Here is a 15,750-nt window from a genome sequence, read left to right as displayed (position 1 = left end):
GGGGGATCGGCGGGACCGCGGGCGCTCGCGTGGCCCGGGACGCGCCGGCCGCGTGCAGGAGCAGCTCCGGCGTCGTGAGGCCGCCCGTGGCCGCAGCAATTCAGCAGCTTCCTTAAATCCTCCTGCCGCCAAGCCCGAGGTCAAACCCCGGCGGGTGCCCAAGCCCCGTTCACCAGCACCGGCCGAGGCGCCCGGGGCCCCGCCGCTGCCGGCCTGGCTCGGAGCYGTCGGTGAAACCCAGCGCCCGCGCGAGCCGGGGGGAGCGGGGCAAACCCGGCTGGGAGCCGGCGTCCAGCTGCAGCTCAGTTACCGACCGCGGGACAGACCTCTCACCAAACACGCAGAGGTTAGAAGCACATGTGGTTGGGTTTGACTGAATGTTTCACTTCCTCCATTTCCACTCTACGTWACGACAAACGTGCCCTTCGTGGAGCCTCCAGTATCTTACGCAATCGCCTGACTCCATTAAATTTTACTAATTTTACTTCCTGTAAAAATGATTAAAATAAATTACAATTCTTCTTTTAAAAAGGGCAGACTGGCCCTTCCCAAGGGCGACGCTTGGGGCCGACGAGCCGGCGGCTTGGCCGTGGGAGGCCCCTGCTCTGCCGGCCAGGCGAGCGCGCGGCGAGGCCTCACGGGCGGCACGACAAAACGGGCTTTCTTCTGGCTCGGGACGCTCTTCGCCGTGGCAGATCCCGGCCGTGGGGACGGGAAGGGGAGCAGCTCGTGGACCGTCGCTCCGTGCTGTCTCTGCTTGGTGAACAAAAGGGTTTGCTTTGGGAAGGGCCAATGCCCTGATTCCCACAGGAGCGAACGTGATCGTCAGCGGTTAACGCGGCAGATGCCGAACGCGGTGACGCTTCCTCCCTCCTGTGCGCGGGATGACGCGAGGACGAAGGCCGGGACCGGCGGGAACCGCGGGAACCCCGTGCCCCGGTTTCCCCTCCCGCATGTGGGCTTGCTGCAATTTAATGCCGTGGATTTGACCCAGGTCTCAGAGAAGTTGCTATAAACCCTTTGCCGTGCCGAGCGCAGGCAGAGGAAGCCCCTCTGGCAGGGCAGGGGGACGGAGAAGACTGCAGGGATTTGGGAAACGGGAGCAATTTGCTGGCACAGTGCTCCGTCAGGATCACCGTGTATCTCCCGTGGCYGGTGCCGGGGTGTGCGAGAGCTTCCTGTGTCGCAGCCCGGCTTCRCCTCAATGCCGAGAGCCCCTTCGCAGCGGGACGGTCACGCTGGAAGGCTGCGGGTGTCGGACACCCTCCCTTGCACGACAAATTACCCCTCCTGCCAAACTCATGCACCCCGGCGTCCCTCAGCACTTGTCTCCAAATTCTGCCAGCTGGCACAGGTTTTCTGCGCTTGCACAGACCCCTGCTCTCACGCACGTACCGCCGAGCGCACACAGGCCCCTCAGTCTTGCAAAATGAGATTCCTGGGAATGGGATCGTGCGCTGCCTCCTCCACGCAGCGCTGGTCCCGGCAAAGCCAGGCCAGCCCCGACCTCGCTCACCGCGCAGCGGCGGCTTCCTCAGCCGCTTCTCCCTCACCGCGGTGGCAGCTGCTCTGGAGCYGGCACCAGGCCGCGACAGCAGAGCACACAAATAGAGGCCTTGAGGCTCAGTGCACGTGCTGCAGGGCACAACTCTAGCGAGTCGTAATCCTAAAGTACCTTCAGAGCCTGATGAGAAATAAAAACCCCATCACACACCAGCCTGGAGCAACTTCCGCGCCACACACAAAGGTTTCCGATGGCAGGAGAGYGCGCACCAGCCGGTATTTGAACTGCACGTTAAAATGCACAGGTTTACAGCCTCTGTTTAATGCACTTATCTCACTCATTTAACCATGTAAAACCATTTCACCTTTGCAGGATTTGGTAATCATTTACTCTTCAACAGCATATGACCCCTGTTAACTCACACTGCCAGACACGTGCTTCCTGCGGGATTTGTACACTCACGGYGTTTTGGATTGCTGGTTTTGAAAGGGAGAAGACAGCAAGGGCTCCTGGCAGGCCCCTGGGGTTAGTTAATRCGTTGCAGTGGACAGAATAAATGTAACACAGGTAAAAAGCCAAGGAATTTAGGAAAACTCTGTTGAAAATATGCTATGTATTGCGAGGAACCTAAGCAGCACTTTGAGGTTTAGCGCTCTGGTCCGGGGGCTGCTGCTGCCTGCTTTTATGGTTTTAGTAGGCAGCCAGTGCACCCTGCTGTGCTGGTTTCTGCTCATGAGCCTCCTGCTTATCAGAACCGTCTTCCTAGAAAGTTATTTATGGCTCAAAACCAAATTACCTCCTAGCTTCTCTTGAATGAGCTGAGAAGGTTATGCTTCTCAAGTCCCTGGAAGGTAACTGTCCAGGACTCAAACATGTTTCAGCYCTTCTCTGATTCCTTTCCAGCACTCTGGAGGCTGATACAGAAACCCAGTAACTGCATTACTGCAAGCTGTATACACACCTCAGACCATCTGCCTGCTTCTAGGCGTTGTTTCTGTCCGTACTGTTATGTGCGAAGGTGGGATCCTACCGCACAACCAAACCTCAGCTGGGCGTAGCAGCGGGTGCAGGTTCGGCACCCCCTTCGCTACAGTGACTGCGCTAACCAGCTTACTGGCCTCAGACAGACCCTGGGGCAGGACTATGGTTTTAAAAAGCATTTTTATAAAATGAAGTCAATGGGAGTTGTTGACTGCTAATCACTTTTCCAGATCAGACCATACTTAGGTTTAATTTAGTGTCTTGACATTGGTGTATGCGTGYGTGTGTGTGTTGGGCTGGAAATCTTGGCTGAGCTTCTGGTTCTTCCTTGGAATTTGTTCTTAGGCTAGGGAAGCTGTATCATGTACTTAATTTTTGCAGTTCTTCAGGGAGGGTCCATAAGGAATTAATCGAATTTTCATTTAATCCTTTTATTGTTACTTTGTCTATTAAAAATTTTCTTCATAATCCTAACACTTTGAGCATACACTCCAATCTTCAAGTTTATGCCAAATTTTAGTCTAATAAAATAGCCTAAAGCAGGGCTGTTAGAACCCAGGCTAAGTCAGCACATCAGAAATTGAAAACCCAAACTTTCCGGGTTGTTTTTTTAAGTTGGTGAGGAAGTCGCTTTAAATTTCATTTAAGCTTCTGCCATACAGACCTAAGCATTTACTTTTATGCTAGGGAAAAATAAACTTCCTGGTACAGGTTTTGTAAAAACAAGGAAAGGTTGAGTTTAGAGCTGAGCTAGCAAAATGAGGGAATTAAGCTCCTGACCTCTGGCCTTTGCGATGCTCTCAGTGCCCGTTCCAAATTTAACATGTATTATCCCTGGCTACTGCTTCTTCCCTGGCCTGACGTACCCTCCTTTGGGAACGAATGCTGGGGAAGCTATCACAGTTAGCAACTTTATGGTAGCTAGCATTAGAGATGGAGTAACTGCTCAGCATGCATATGCTGTACGCTTAAATACAGTGCTTGTCTCACCTCTATAGCTCATTTCCTCATAGATAACGCTGTCCCAGCACAGCTTCGGCACTCAGAGCCCTCCCTGACGGCCCTGCGGCTCTGCAGCACCGCCGATTCCAGCCAGCTGTCAGAAGGCATTAGGAAAACAAGGAATTTATTTATGCATCTCACATACCGTGAGACTCACTGGTGTTTACATGATACGTCCAGTCTTTGCTTTCCCCTTGTGCCATGAGAAAGCGAATTTCTGCTGGAGTAATTAACCCCTGATAAAGCCGCCTCCCTCTGTCACCGCGGGCGTCACCACGCTGTGCAGGGCCTGGGAGCTGCGGGACGGCTGCCCTGAGAAAAGAGAACTCGGTTTGGGAGAAGCAAATCAAAGATTTTCAGACTGGGAAGCAGTCTGTGCGTGAGGGAGGCGGAAGTAACTGGATGGATCAAATGCGTTTTGCTGCAAAGGAGGGCTCAGCTCCCGCTTCCGAAAACCAGGGCAGCCGTTCGGGCTGCCAGCGCCAGGGACGCGGCTCCCCACTCCTGATGCAGCCGCAACGCATGGGTCTGGCTGCTCTCAGGCTGTGCTCAACCGCCGCTTCATGCGACCGCTGCCTTGGCAGGCTGCTTAATAATCTTAACTAATCTGTTAAGGGTGCTGTTCCTCTTTAAGGCAGCTCTATCTTTTCACCCTGCAGAAAAATTCCCTCTGCAGAGACAGAGACTGTGCACGCAGACTAGGCCAGTAGCTTTTAAGAAGTTCAGAGGGATCATCCTTTTCGCAGAGTCTGTGGATCCAAAGACAGACAGAAGTTCTCATTTCCTAAGAGCTGATGCAGACCCGGAACTGCAGGACTTGTCCTGCACTCATGAGAAATGAATGCGTTGTCTTTCACCTCATTCTTAGGAACAAAGAGAGGGAGAAAAAGCCACTCTGCTTAAATGAGTTGCTGAACATGATCCCACGGCTGCCTCTCCAAAATATAAAATCAATTTAAATATGCCGTATCCAACACTTCTCAAAGCTGCTGCAGCATTAATTCCACAAAAAGCAAACAATCTCCTTACAGCAAATGAGGCTTGAGCAAATAGCCATTTTGCATCTACAAATTCTTTGATTCTTTTGCTTCTATTTTTTTACACAAAGATTAAAAAGGATAATGGTGTTTGGCAGCACTGCTCTATTTCAAGATCAAGGGAAACTGAATCTATGGGAAGAGGACAAGGAGTGTGACTGCTTGAAGTGGGGCAGGGAGCAAGTCTTAATGCATGACTGAGTTCACTTATTCCTCATGCCATGGGTAAAGCACTCCTTTATTTCTGGCCTTGCTTTCCTGATCTTAGCACTTCAAGGCCAAGCACAATATCCTCTCCATTAAAGGAATTTCTTYGGTCATCAAGTTACTGGCGAGCATCCTGGCTGTTCTTTTCTGTACTTCTCTATGCACAAATCTGAACACAGATTTGGTAAGTGCTGCTTTGCTGCTGCAATACTTAATGCTGTTTTCTGTTCTTAACCTGAACCTGGGCCACGCTGCATTGCAGGCTCATCCCGAGGTGTCTAGCCCAAGCAGTAAGCACACCTCTGCAGTGCAACTGCTCGCTCTCTCCTGCTCCAGCCCCGTGTCCCTGGCAGGTCTGCGCTGTGCCGTGTGCGGGTCTGGAGAGGGATCTCTCCAATAAACAGCACCAAGCAGCTCTGAAAATCAGTATCTACCCATCCGAAAACCCCCAAACGACACAGTCTGGACAAACAGGCAGCCAGGAACTATGGCAGCTCCTGTCCTACTTCCAGCTCTTGCCTCATGCCCTATACCTCACTCCAAAAGGGGAGCAAGGAAAATATGCCTTTGATGTATTGTAGGATGTTTTCAAAACAGTTAAGTAAGGGTTAATCTTTTGTTGTTCAGATTAGGCTTCGCTTCCTCCCTGAAAGGCTCTTATCAAAAGCTTTGGAAAGAGGCTCCCTTATAGGCAGCCAGCAAAGGAGCCCCATGGCTGCGACCAGCCCCAGTCCGGCGGGTCCTCCCGAAGCTCCCTGGACATTCATGCCCAGTGAGGAAAGCACAAGATAAACAGATGCTTTCAGCCTCCTAATTGGTTGCACTGGACACTTAGGTCCATTGTGGTTTACGCTTTCTAAAGGTTAAATGTATTTAGAGCTGGCCAAGGAGGAGGGGAAGTGAAACATCTTCACAGCAGCTTATCAAAACCAAGGTCGTTTACGTAAGAAGTATGCAGGCATTATAATAAGCAAAAATCTACTGTTCTCACTTGGGAAAGGAAACATGCCTTTGCTGTTCCACGTGCGTGATGAGTATTACATTTTTTTTCTTACATTACCACTCAGTGGCCAAGTGCTTAACTGGAACTAGTTTGCTGCACAAAGTTGTGGGACTGAGAATGAACCGTTATCGGAAGCGTTAAGCAAGACACCTACAGTAAATTTACTGCTTTGTTTATATATTTGCATCAACTTGTTCMACAGAAACTGCCAATATAGTGGGTGTCTGAACAGACTATGACTAGCTATTTTACGGAAAGCACATTCACAGATAAATCTAAAATGTGTGACGTTCATTGCTTCTAAATTTAATAAAAATAGGGAATCCTGTTCCAAGTACCTATTCTCCATTGACTGCTGTTGTTGAATAGCAGTAAATAAAGGGAGGTTAATGACTCATTCAGCATTACTTCCCTGTCTTGCAAGTAGGATACAGACTTACACGCTCAAATGATAGAGAAAATTAGAATTTGTTGCAATTATTTCTAGTATATMTCCCTTGTGGACAAATTTAGCCATATACAGAACTACAAATAATTTCATTTCCCTACTCAAAGCAAGAAGGAATATAATGTTTAATTGCTAATTAATTCGGAGGCAACTAGAAATGCAGCTGAACACTATAATTAGCCTGAAACACAGGAAACAGCTGAAGAAGCACAGGACATGGTGTGTCCATGCGTCTGTGATTCACCCAACTGCATCTTTCGTGCAGGAGAATCGCCTGGGAAGACTTCTCCCACCAGACCGCACACACCGTGTTGCATCGCTCTGGTCGCAGACTGACCGGACTCCATCCTAAATCCAGAGCTCCTTGCGCCAACTGCTCCCGTTGGGACACAACTCTGAATTTCCTTCCTTCCCGTTGGTTTGAAACCTTTGTCTAATTTCCAGAGTAACTGTGTCTATTGCCGGTTTATACGTATTTGTTCTTGTGACAACAGTATTCTTTACCTTAATCTCTTTCCTTCTCCAGTATTTAATGCCTGAGATATTTAGGGGGAACAATTCCACAAATCCTCCTCTAACACGTCCTTGCCAGGCTATAGAATCGGTGCTCTTTTAGCCTGTTCTCCCAGCTGGAATGTGCCTGCTTGGTTTTAATTTGGGCAAGTTTCACACCTTCAGGGTATCAAATCTGGAGAAACCAGCATGAGGRCAATAACGAGTTTTGTGAGATTGACCATGCTGAGCAAGGCCCTTTTCAGACAAAAACAAGGACAAGGCTCATGCGGGTGGGAGTCCTCGTCCCACATCTCTTGGGCTGCCTTTGTTCAGACAGTAGGAAGAGCACTGGCGGCTCCTCACCCCCCTCCTAATCCTGGCACCACTCACGTCCCAGAAAAACCTTTTTAGGAAGATCTGTCACTGTCTCCACCAGTGAGAGGTGTAGACATGGGACTGCAGTGTAACTGTTAAATCTCCTTTAGCAAGTAATGCTGATGGGGACAGGGGAGAAAGGGAACAGACCTAGCTGCAAAAGGCACCCATTAGCAGGGAGTTTTAGTAAAGTGAGGTATTGATTGACAGGGCATGTTAATGGCCTTCTCTACACCTACTCTCCAAATTACCCAGTATGTTTATACTGCTGAACAGGATAACAATGCTGAGACATCCCAGCTGCAGGTCTAAACTCTTCGGTATCAGTTGATCTTCCCTCCTGACACTCTTTGCAGAGGCATTTTGCAGTAGATCCTAATTAGCAACCTCCTCACTGCAACACAGAAATATTTATACTAAGCAGTCCCTCAAGACAAGGGCCTGCTGCTGAGCTGCTTTTGTAAAAAGCTACACCTTTGAAATATGCATTTAAAGAAAAGATCTGATCTCTCCAGGTTTAGCTGTTACAGAGATAAAGGCAAGATGGAAAAATAAACCCAGGAAAAAGATGGGCCTAACCCATTGAGAAGGACTTGATTACTATGCTGCCTTTCTTAGTGATGTCCTCTGCTGTCCTGGGGCTCTGCACAGAGAGAAAACAGCTCCCAGTGAGAGGAAAAACACTCAGACATTTCAGAGCAATGTGTTTCTTTCCCCAAGTCCCCATGGCCATGAGCGATTTCCAGCCCTCCCCACTCCGCCTCACCACTGCCTGATGATCAGTGTGCACTGCACAGCCAGCCCTGGGAGCACTGGCCACTTCAGCAGCAGCTCTTGGGCATCTTGGACACAGAGCAGATGCAGGCTGGGTGAAGCGTGCTGTGTGCACCAAGTGTGCTCCTTGGGCTCCGCACTGCGGTGCTGCACCCACTGACACATRAAATGAGGTCGGTTTTCTCTGTGGACCCACGAAGCTGGAGCTGAGGTATGCATGCTGCTGGCTGGGATGCTCCAAGAGGGCAAAAAACAACGTGGGTCAAGCCAGGTTAGAGCTGTAAACACACCTTTACTGGTTACTCTTGCTGGAGCATGTGTAACWGCTCCTCTATTCCCTCCTCTCTATTCTTCCTCTATTCCCTCCATTATTTAAACAAGGTTAGCAAGCCAGGGGTCCGTGCCATGCAGGCTGCCCTGCTCCTCCTAAAGATGATTCCAGCTCCTCTCTCCTCTGTCAGCTGGCCATGTCCCTTGGCTGCAGTCATGGACACATGAAGGAGTTATTTTGTCTTTGACGTCTGAACAAAAGAAATCATGCACACAAAATGACTACACATCTCTGGCATTCACAGTGCCAATAGGGCTGTTTCTCTGCTTACCCATTAGCATTCTCCTCTAATATAAAGTAACTACTGCTTTTGTGTTTTAAAAGCACTGAACCTGCTAGATAAAAAGGTTTCTGTTGTTCTGAGTGCTCACATGGGACCTGCTTCCCAGCTCATTTCCAAGATGAATATAAAATCAAGTGTAATATTATAGCACAGWAATAAACATACTGTGTTTTTTTCCTTAGTTTCCTGAATATGAGCTACAAGGAATGATAATTGTGTAGCAGCACTGCTTGGGCTCAGAGCATAGGCATGGATGGAAGTCAGACAGCAACAAGCTTTCCTGGGACAAACGCTGTCCTTATCTCTCTGGCAGCCTTGTCCGTATTCCTGCAAATCTGTTCCTGCTCTTATCGTCTAGGAGCTGTTGTCAAAAGGAGAGTCGTCTTTCTTGCCGCCCTGGAAGCGAGCTAGGAACAGCAGGGCTTTCCTTGCTGTCATTCGCACATTTAAAAGCGACGCTCAGCTAAGCGATCGGGGATGCTGCACCTCTGCACAGCTCCTGGTATGTGATGTCTGGGTGAGGTCAGATGAATTTTGGGGCTGGAAGCTGAATTCCATCATTTGAAAAGTGTATGTTTTCCATTCACTCACAGATAGCTGTTCTGTAGGTGTTTTTCTTCTGCTCCCTCCAAGAATTTCCTTCCCTTGGGCGAGGGCAAAGGCAGCTCCTTTCTCACGCTGGTTTCGTCCCAGGTGTGCTTAGAGCAGCTCCTGCCCCCCAGGAGGGCATGCTAAGCATCTCTCCCAGCCCAGTGCAAAGGCAGATATGAGTGGATGATTGTTTGTGCAAAAGAAACATGGAGTTTAAGTGGTTTCTGAAAGGCTAAGGAGCATCTCTAGATGCCGCTTCACCGCGCCAGGGCACCCTGCAAGGGACCCCATGCCAGTCCGAAGGCGAAGGGCAGCAGCCGGCTGCTCCTGCGCGGGCACCAGCTGGGGCTGCAGAGTCTGCGTCCAGCTCCCAGCTCTCAGGCAGAGCCTCCTGCCCAGGATCACATTTGTTTGTGTTCCTCATCTTTGTCAGAACAAAATACATGTCCTCAGGCTTGCTGGGACATTGCAAGGACTCATCCACGTGCCAGCCGGGCTCAAAAGCTCCAGTGCTGGAGCCATCTGAGGACACAGACATCCTTATCTTTTTTTGCTCACAGCTGGATGCAGCTGTTAAATTATAGGCACATTTAAAAATAACATCTGTGTAATCATCAATTAATTTATAACCTAATGACATAGCAGGATTCTGCTTTTAATTAATTCTGACCTTCTTTAATTGAAGAGAGCTGATTATCAGTGAGATGTTTGTTTATGTTTGATCTATTCTGCCTCTTTTAAAAATTAATTTCATCGTGTTTTTAACATTAAACTCTACTGGGCATATTTGCATTTTTAAGTCCCACATGATCATAATTGCTCACAWAGAGAAATATATGATTTTGCTGGTATCATTGCACTTCATTTTACAGATAGAGTCTCCTTGTACTTCTAACATAAACATCTGAATCAATGCAGTCTTCATTAATCTTGTGCAGTAAAGTTCCTTTAAAACACAGGAAAGGGCTATAGTTTACRTTCATGCCTTTTCTGAGAGCCTTTGCTTGTGGATTTACACATCTGTGATTTCCTGCCATGTGGAAGTTTTGTTCCTCTTCATAGTTTGGCAGTTTGAAATGTTTGGATTTCCAATAGGCATTTCCTGCCCTGAGGTATAGCTAGAGCATTTACAGCATTTCTAATCTAGAACTTTAACACTTTTAATAGATACYTGTGCACTTCCTACATATCTAAATTGTTATTCTGGTACAACCTTGACTATGCAGAGTGTTCACATGGCTCTCATCACTGAGGCAAGGAAATTTTCTCTTGATAAAAATAGCAGGAACCATACATTGATCCTGGAGCAAGCCTGACTAGTTATTTCTTAAATATTGAACTGCCCAACAGAATTGTAAATGTAGCTAGGTCAGGCAGCTGCCAAAGAGGAGACGGGAGCACGGCRGTCCCAAAGCTGCTGGCATCCCTGCAAGACTGCTCTGGGGAACACAGATGCCAGCTCGCAACAGCTGACTTCAGCTGAAGCTTAGGGGGCTTTTAGAAAGCAGAAGGAAATTCTTCTCTGTGGGCTGAAAAGGAGCAATTTAATGATTAAAAGAATTGCAATGGCCAGTGGTGGCAACCTCTACTGTAAAGCCCTATGCCCTGCATAGAGATAAGCATCTTCTCCAYTCATCACACAGCGCTGGGGCTGAATTACAGAAATTGGAAGGAAGTGCTTCAGTCTTCTCCAGAAGAGGTTTTAAGAGGAAAACTGCTCTCCAGCCACATCATGAATGGTACTCAGTTTTGTCTGGGGATCCTCCCAGTGCTGCGCTGACCAGGCCCAGCTGCCTCCCACTGCACTGAAGATTCACCAGCACAGTCCTTGTAGGTAGCAGGAGCCATGAAAAGGAAAAAAACAGTCCTGCAGGCACCATGTTTCTCCAGGGGAACCTCCCTCATCGAGACCACAACAGCAGGGAAGGCATGAGTTTCAACCACTGTAAAAATGGGTTTCCTTTCATAAATAAAGGTGATCAGGGCAAATGAATGAAGTTGCTCTGATTTACTTTCAGTCTTGTGAAAGTCCCAAAATTAGCTTGAGGCAGTTACTGAGATGTAAAAATGCCTGAATTACTTTTCTGATTGCCTCCTTTATGGATTTTTTTTTCCCTCGCTGAATAATATGGTCAGTACAGAAGCTATTTGAAACGATGAGAGTAAGTAACTACAGGAAGACGCTCACATCCCACATCCAGAGGGAGATCCGGCCTGGAAGCAGCAGGGCAGTCTGCACAGTCTGTCCGTCTGTCTGTCCACACRGCCACCGCCAAGCTCCTTGTCCTAGGGCACAGGTAGCACGCGGTCTGCCCACACGTGCTGCGCTAGCTCTCAGGCCGCTTTTTGTTAAATAAAACTCCTGAGGGTTTAATGTTTCTTTCTGGGCAGACAAAAAGCTTTTTTCCAGACACATTAAAAAGATAAGGTTCATTAATGATTAACATGCTATTATCAGTGACATCTAATCCACTCATTATATTGCTTTTCGTTTTAAGTGCTGTTAACCCTTGCAGCCCACAGAGATTTCTGGCTAATAGGAAACTGCCTGATACCACAGCACATATTTCTCTGAGGGAAGGTGAAAGGAGAAAGAAATAAACCAAGTGCCTGTGATATGGGAGAGCATTGTGTCTGCAGCCAGAGAGGTAGCTAAGCTAGCAGAGAGTCTGCATTGCTCAGACTGAAGATGGGACTAAGTCACAAGCATCTACGCAAGCATACCCAAAGACCCTCAAGGATCTGGGCTTTTATGTGATTTTCCAGTGGTTAGTCTATGCTTGTTTTAAAAGTCTTATGTTATGGGACTTTATCACTAAACAGCTTTCYGATGGTTACAGGGCTTAATCTGACATTTAATTCTGGCTTCTATTCTCTGAATTACACATTACTGTTATGTCACCTCACATGCCCCATGCACATACTTCCAGTTGGCCATTCAGGTGTGTGCTCCACCAGTTCCTGTGCTGGTGTGGAGCTGCTGGCTCTGACAATGATTGCCAGTTCATAGTTCTGCTGGTAAAAGCACACCRAGCCCCCTGATGTCTGAATGCTCTGACGTTTATAGATGGTTTTAATGTTCTGACTTAAATATTGATTAGCTAAATTAGCCTTTTACTGTTTGTGTAGAAAACACTCCCTCCAGCTTGCAATCATGTCGAATGCTTCTTCTGAACTGCCTCCAATCTTGCTACATCTTGGCTCCTAGAACAAAGTGAGCTCTTCTGAGTGTTGCCTCCCAGCTCATCCTACTGCAGCATGAATACAGACCTGTCTTTCTTTTTCTTGACATCCTGCACTGTGTCCCAACTGCTAATGAGCCTCCCACTTTTACACACAGGGCTCTTTCAGTGTTACAGCTTTCATGTTTTCTGCTTCCCACTGACTGCATGCAGCTTATCTTTCCACAGATAATGTGATTTTTTTAGCAGAGTGACTCTCATTCTGTTTTTCCTTTCTCTTTTTCAACCTCTCTCAACACTACCCTTGCTGTAGTTGCCATCAGTTCTCTGCATAGCAGCATCCCTGAATGTCATTAGCACATGCCAACTCTGGAGCTTGACACTGTGCTRTCCATAATCAGCCTGGTTTCTGGCCCAGCAGCAAGTTCAAAATACACGTGATTATGCTCCTCCTTGTGCCAAACTGATTTAATGTTGCAGATATGGGGAGAGATCACATCAATTTCTCTCCTTGGCTTSGTGTACACCATATCTCAATCTACTGCCTTCCCTCTATTTACTTATTTAGTACTTCAAACAGAAGAGCAATCAAGGCTGTCTGGATGGAATAGCTCTTGATAAACTCTGAYTACTCCCTGTCCTGAGTGGTGAAGCTTAGGAAAGCAGGAACTCTGAACGTGCCCAGCCWGAGGGTTGGGCTCAGAGCAGCTGCGGGAATGGGTGAAAAGGGCCGGCAGCCCTCCTGCCCGCCTGGCTGGGTGCAGCCCCTGTGCACAGCTCTCCCCAGCACCTGGCACTGCTCACTGCTGTTCCCCACCTCTCCCTCAGCACTTGCCGCCGCACGGGCGTTCTCTCCTGGGCGAAGCCCAACAGCCCGACCCGGGAACTGAGTGGCACTGCTCTGCCAGCCAGCTGGGAGAGCATGGCACATGTCCTGCCTGTGGAAAAAGTAATTGAATTTTGCTTGTCCATCAGCACTGCCAGTTAGCCCTCCTCCACATTATCCTGAAGGATTCACAAGTTGAAATTTGGGGAGAAGAAAAATAAAGAATGAATCTAAACTTAGCTACGGAAAACACTTGCAGTTACTAGACCCAAAAAGGGATAGAGATCTTATATGYCCTTGAATTCAAGTCACAGCATGGCTCAGAAGAGACCAAACAGAGCACACATGCAGTGCAAATCACACCTACCAAATGCCAGCTAACACAGCGCCATTTAAAAGTCATTAGCCCACAATATGCCAAATAATAGTGTGCTACATCTCTTTATATTGCTGTGTGCCCCTATATCTAGGGGCAAAACTGTGGACTCAGCAAGCTTCTAACTGGCTGTCATTACATCAGCCTGATGTAATGAGGCTGTGATTACATCAGCCCTGTAGAGGTGTCTCCAGCTCCTGTAGAAGGTGGTGCTGGAGGACTGTACATCCTTCCTGCATAAACCTGGGACAAGGGCAGCCACCCTGTGAAGGGCTGCTGGGCAATTYATATGGGGAGCTCATGTCTGCATGCAGCCTTCCACCCTTGCAGTGAACATGGGGACCCTCACATGGYATCAGCAGTCATCACATTCAGGAACACACTATTTCTATAAATACCGTGTTTCCCAATAACCACTTCAACCAATCTTACATAAAGTAAAATGTCAAACCCAGCTTCAATCCTCTACACTCAGAGCACTGTGACATGATCCAGATACACATTTAGGCAAAGCACGTAGGCAGTTAGCTTCCAAAGTCTAAATCCACCTCCTCTAAACCATGCTGAACTATCTTTCAGATGACTACTTGAAGTGGCAGAGGAGCCCTGGCATTGTATGCACTGCCTGGAAAGTGATAGATAATTAACATAAATTAGCACATGCTACTAGATCCAGAGAAGTCAAATAAACAGAGGATTTGACTCAGATTTCATTACAGCTTATGGGAAGTTTCACCTTGTAGCAGCCCAGTGATACAAGAATATAAGTGCAGTTTTATATTAATCTCCTGGCACAGATTTAATGTATGGTGTTAGATKATTAGCAAGAGTAAATACTGATAATAAAAAGAGCAGCGTTTTTTTTATGGCATTTTGAAACAACATCAAACTTGTATGTGGTTCTAACGAGGTTTAAGTGCAGAGGTTTTTAGGCCTATAAACAAAATTGCACTAATATACAGAAGGAATTTAATGGAGATACTCAGTGTGGACCCARCTTCCCATCACTCTGAAGGTAGTATTTCTCAACTAAAAGCTTGTGTGATATTTGCAACAATATCCACAAKGACAACCACACTCAGCCATATCCTCAAAACACACCAAAAAGCTCATGCAGGCCTTTGGAGGGGGGCAGTATAACCATATTAAAGAGAAAACATTTAGCTTCTACCTCTCTGAGAAGCTGCAAGGCCCCATGCTCAGTATGGCTCACTTACTCAACTCGGTGTTTTCACAGTCCTGCGGGTTGCACTTTTGGGTGTTCTCAGGCCACGGCTCATGGTCACAGAGACTGCTGTCCTCCTCTGCTGCCCCCGTCTTGGTGTTGATACACTTTACCTGACGCTGCTGGATGCCTCCACCGCAGGTCGCCGTGCACTGTGGAGAGCAAGCATGAGGCACCTGTGTCGTCAGCTCCTGCACCATCCTATCCCCTRGCCTGCGCCCCGTGAGGTGACACCTAGCAGCGTGCTGCATCAGTAAAGCCACCGCCAGACCCAGTGCCCCRGCCCCGCCTGGCAGAGCTCAGCATGAGAAAAACTTGATGGCTTTTCCCCTGCTCTTTGGATTTAGCTGAAGTGAGTTGTCCCCACAAAGGGCTTTGTCTCAGCTGAGCCCTGTGGGCAAAACTGGCGCGTAGCCAGGTCACAAAGAGTCCCCCTGACCCAACTGAGCCAGTTTGGCAGCACGGCACTTTGCTAATGAGCAATGCTAACTGCATCCCTAGCCTTGGGTAGCAGTGCACACTGACACAGCTTAACTATGCCAGYGCTCACAGTAAGTATAGTGATGGGAGCATTTTCGTATACCAGTTTTATAAACTGTGAGAAGGTGGGAAAGGAGAGTAATGTCTTCTGTTAACTGTACCACAGTGGACTTATCTCAGGTCCCAGTCCGGCATGCGGATTTAGGGACACATTACTGGCAGGGTGGCAGGCAACATCTGCTTAGCTGAGACTGCAACCAAGTCCCTGGAAAAGCAGCTTTACCACAATAGTAACGATGATTAATTCCATTAGAGATTCCACAAGAGGAAATGTTTATTTCCTCTCAGTGTTTGCTCACCTGTCCCCAAGATCCAACCACCCATTTGGTGCATGGATGAGTGTTGCAAGGCCTCGTGTTGTTTGGCCGTAACATTTCATCGCACCGTCCCAGCTCCGGGCACGTCACCAAGCGCTCCTGCTCTCCTCCACCACATGACTCAGAGCACTGGGGAGAGAAAAACAATTTGTCCAAACGGAAAGCCAAGCAAACAACAGACAGGAAGATACACTTCACTTAATGGTTTAAGGAAATACACTGTAAAATGGCCCAACAAATAAATAAGCAAATA

General features: G+C 47.9%; 1 protein-coding gene across 2 annotated transcripts in view; it reads right to left on the bottom strand.

The window, feature by feature from the left end:
• Positions 1–6: 6 nt before the first annotated feature.
• Positions 7–15,750, bottom strand: part of ADAMTS7 (ADAM metallopeptidase with thrombospondin type 1 motif 7) — a 77,594-nt gene continuing 61,850 nt past the window's right edge. The window contains exons 22-24 of one of the 2 annotated variants that reach the window (XM_085301520.1): positions 15,480–15,626; positions 14,633–14,792; positions 7–756 (exon numbers count right to left, since the gene is read on the bottom strand). In XM_085301520.1, the coding sequence (XP_085157646.1) occupies positions 482–756; positions 14,633–14,792; positions 15,480–15,626 (582 nt within the window). In that variant the 3' untranslated portion in view covers positions 7–481. Of the gene's footprint in view, positions 757–1,768; positions 3,582–14,632; positions 14,793–15,479; positions 15,627–15,750 lie in introns of those variants that run through there. The other variant, XM_085301522.1, reaches the window with a different exon arrangement.

The sequence above is a fragment of the Rhea americana genome, unplaced genomic scaffold, assembly GCF_003343005.1.
Source record: "Rhea americana isolate MKP2758 unplaced genomic scaffold, rheAme1 scaffold_178, whole genome shotgun sequence".
NCBI lineage: Eukaryota > Metazoa > Chordata > Aves > Rheiformes > Rheidae > Rhea > Rhea americana.
This window is presented reverse-complemented; position numbering and strand designations above follow the sequence as displayed.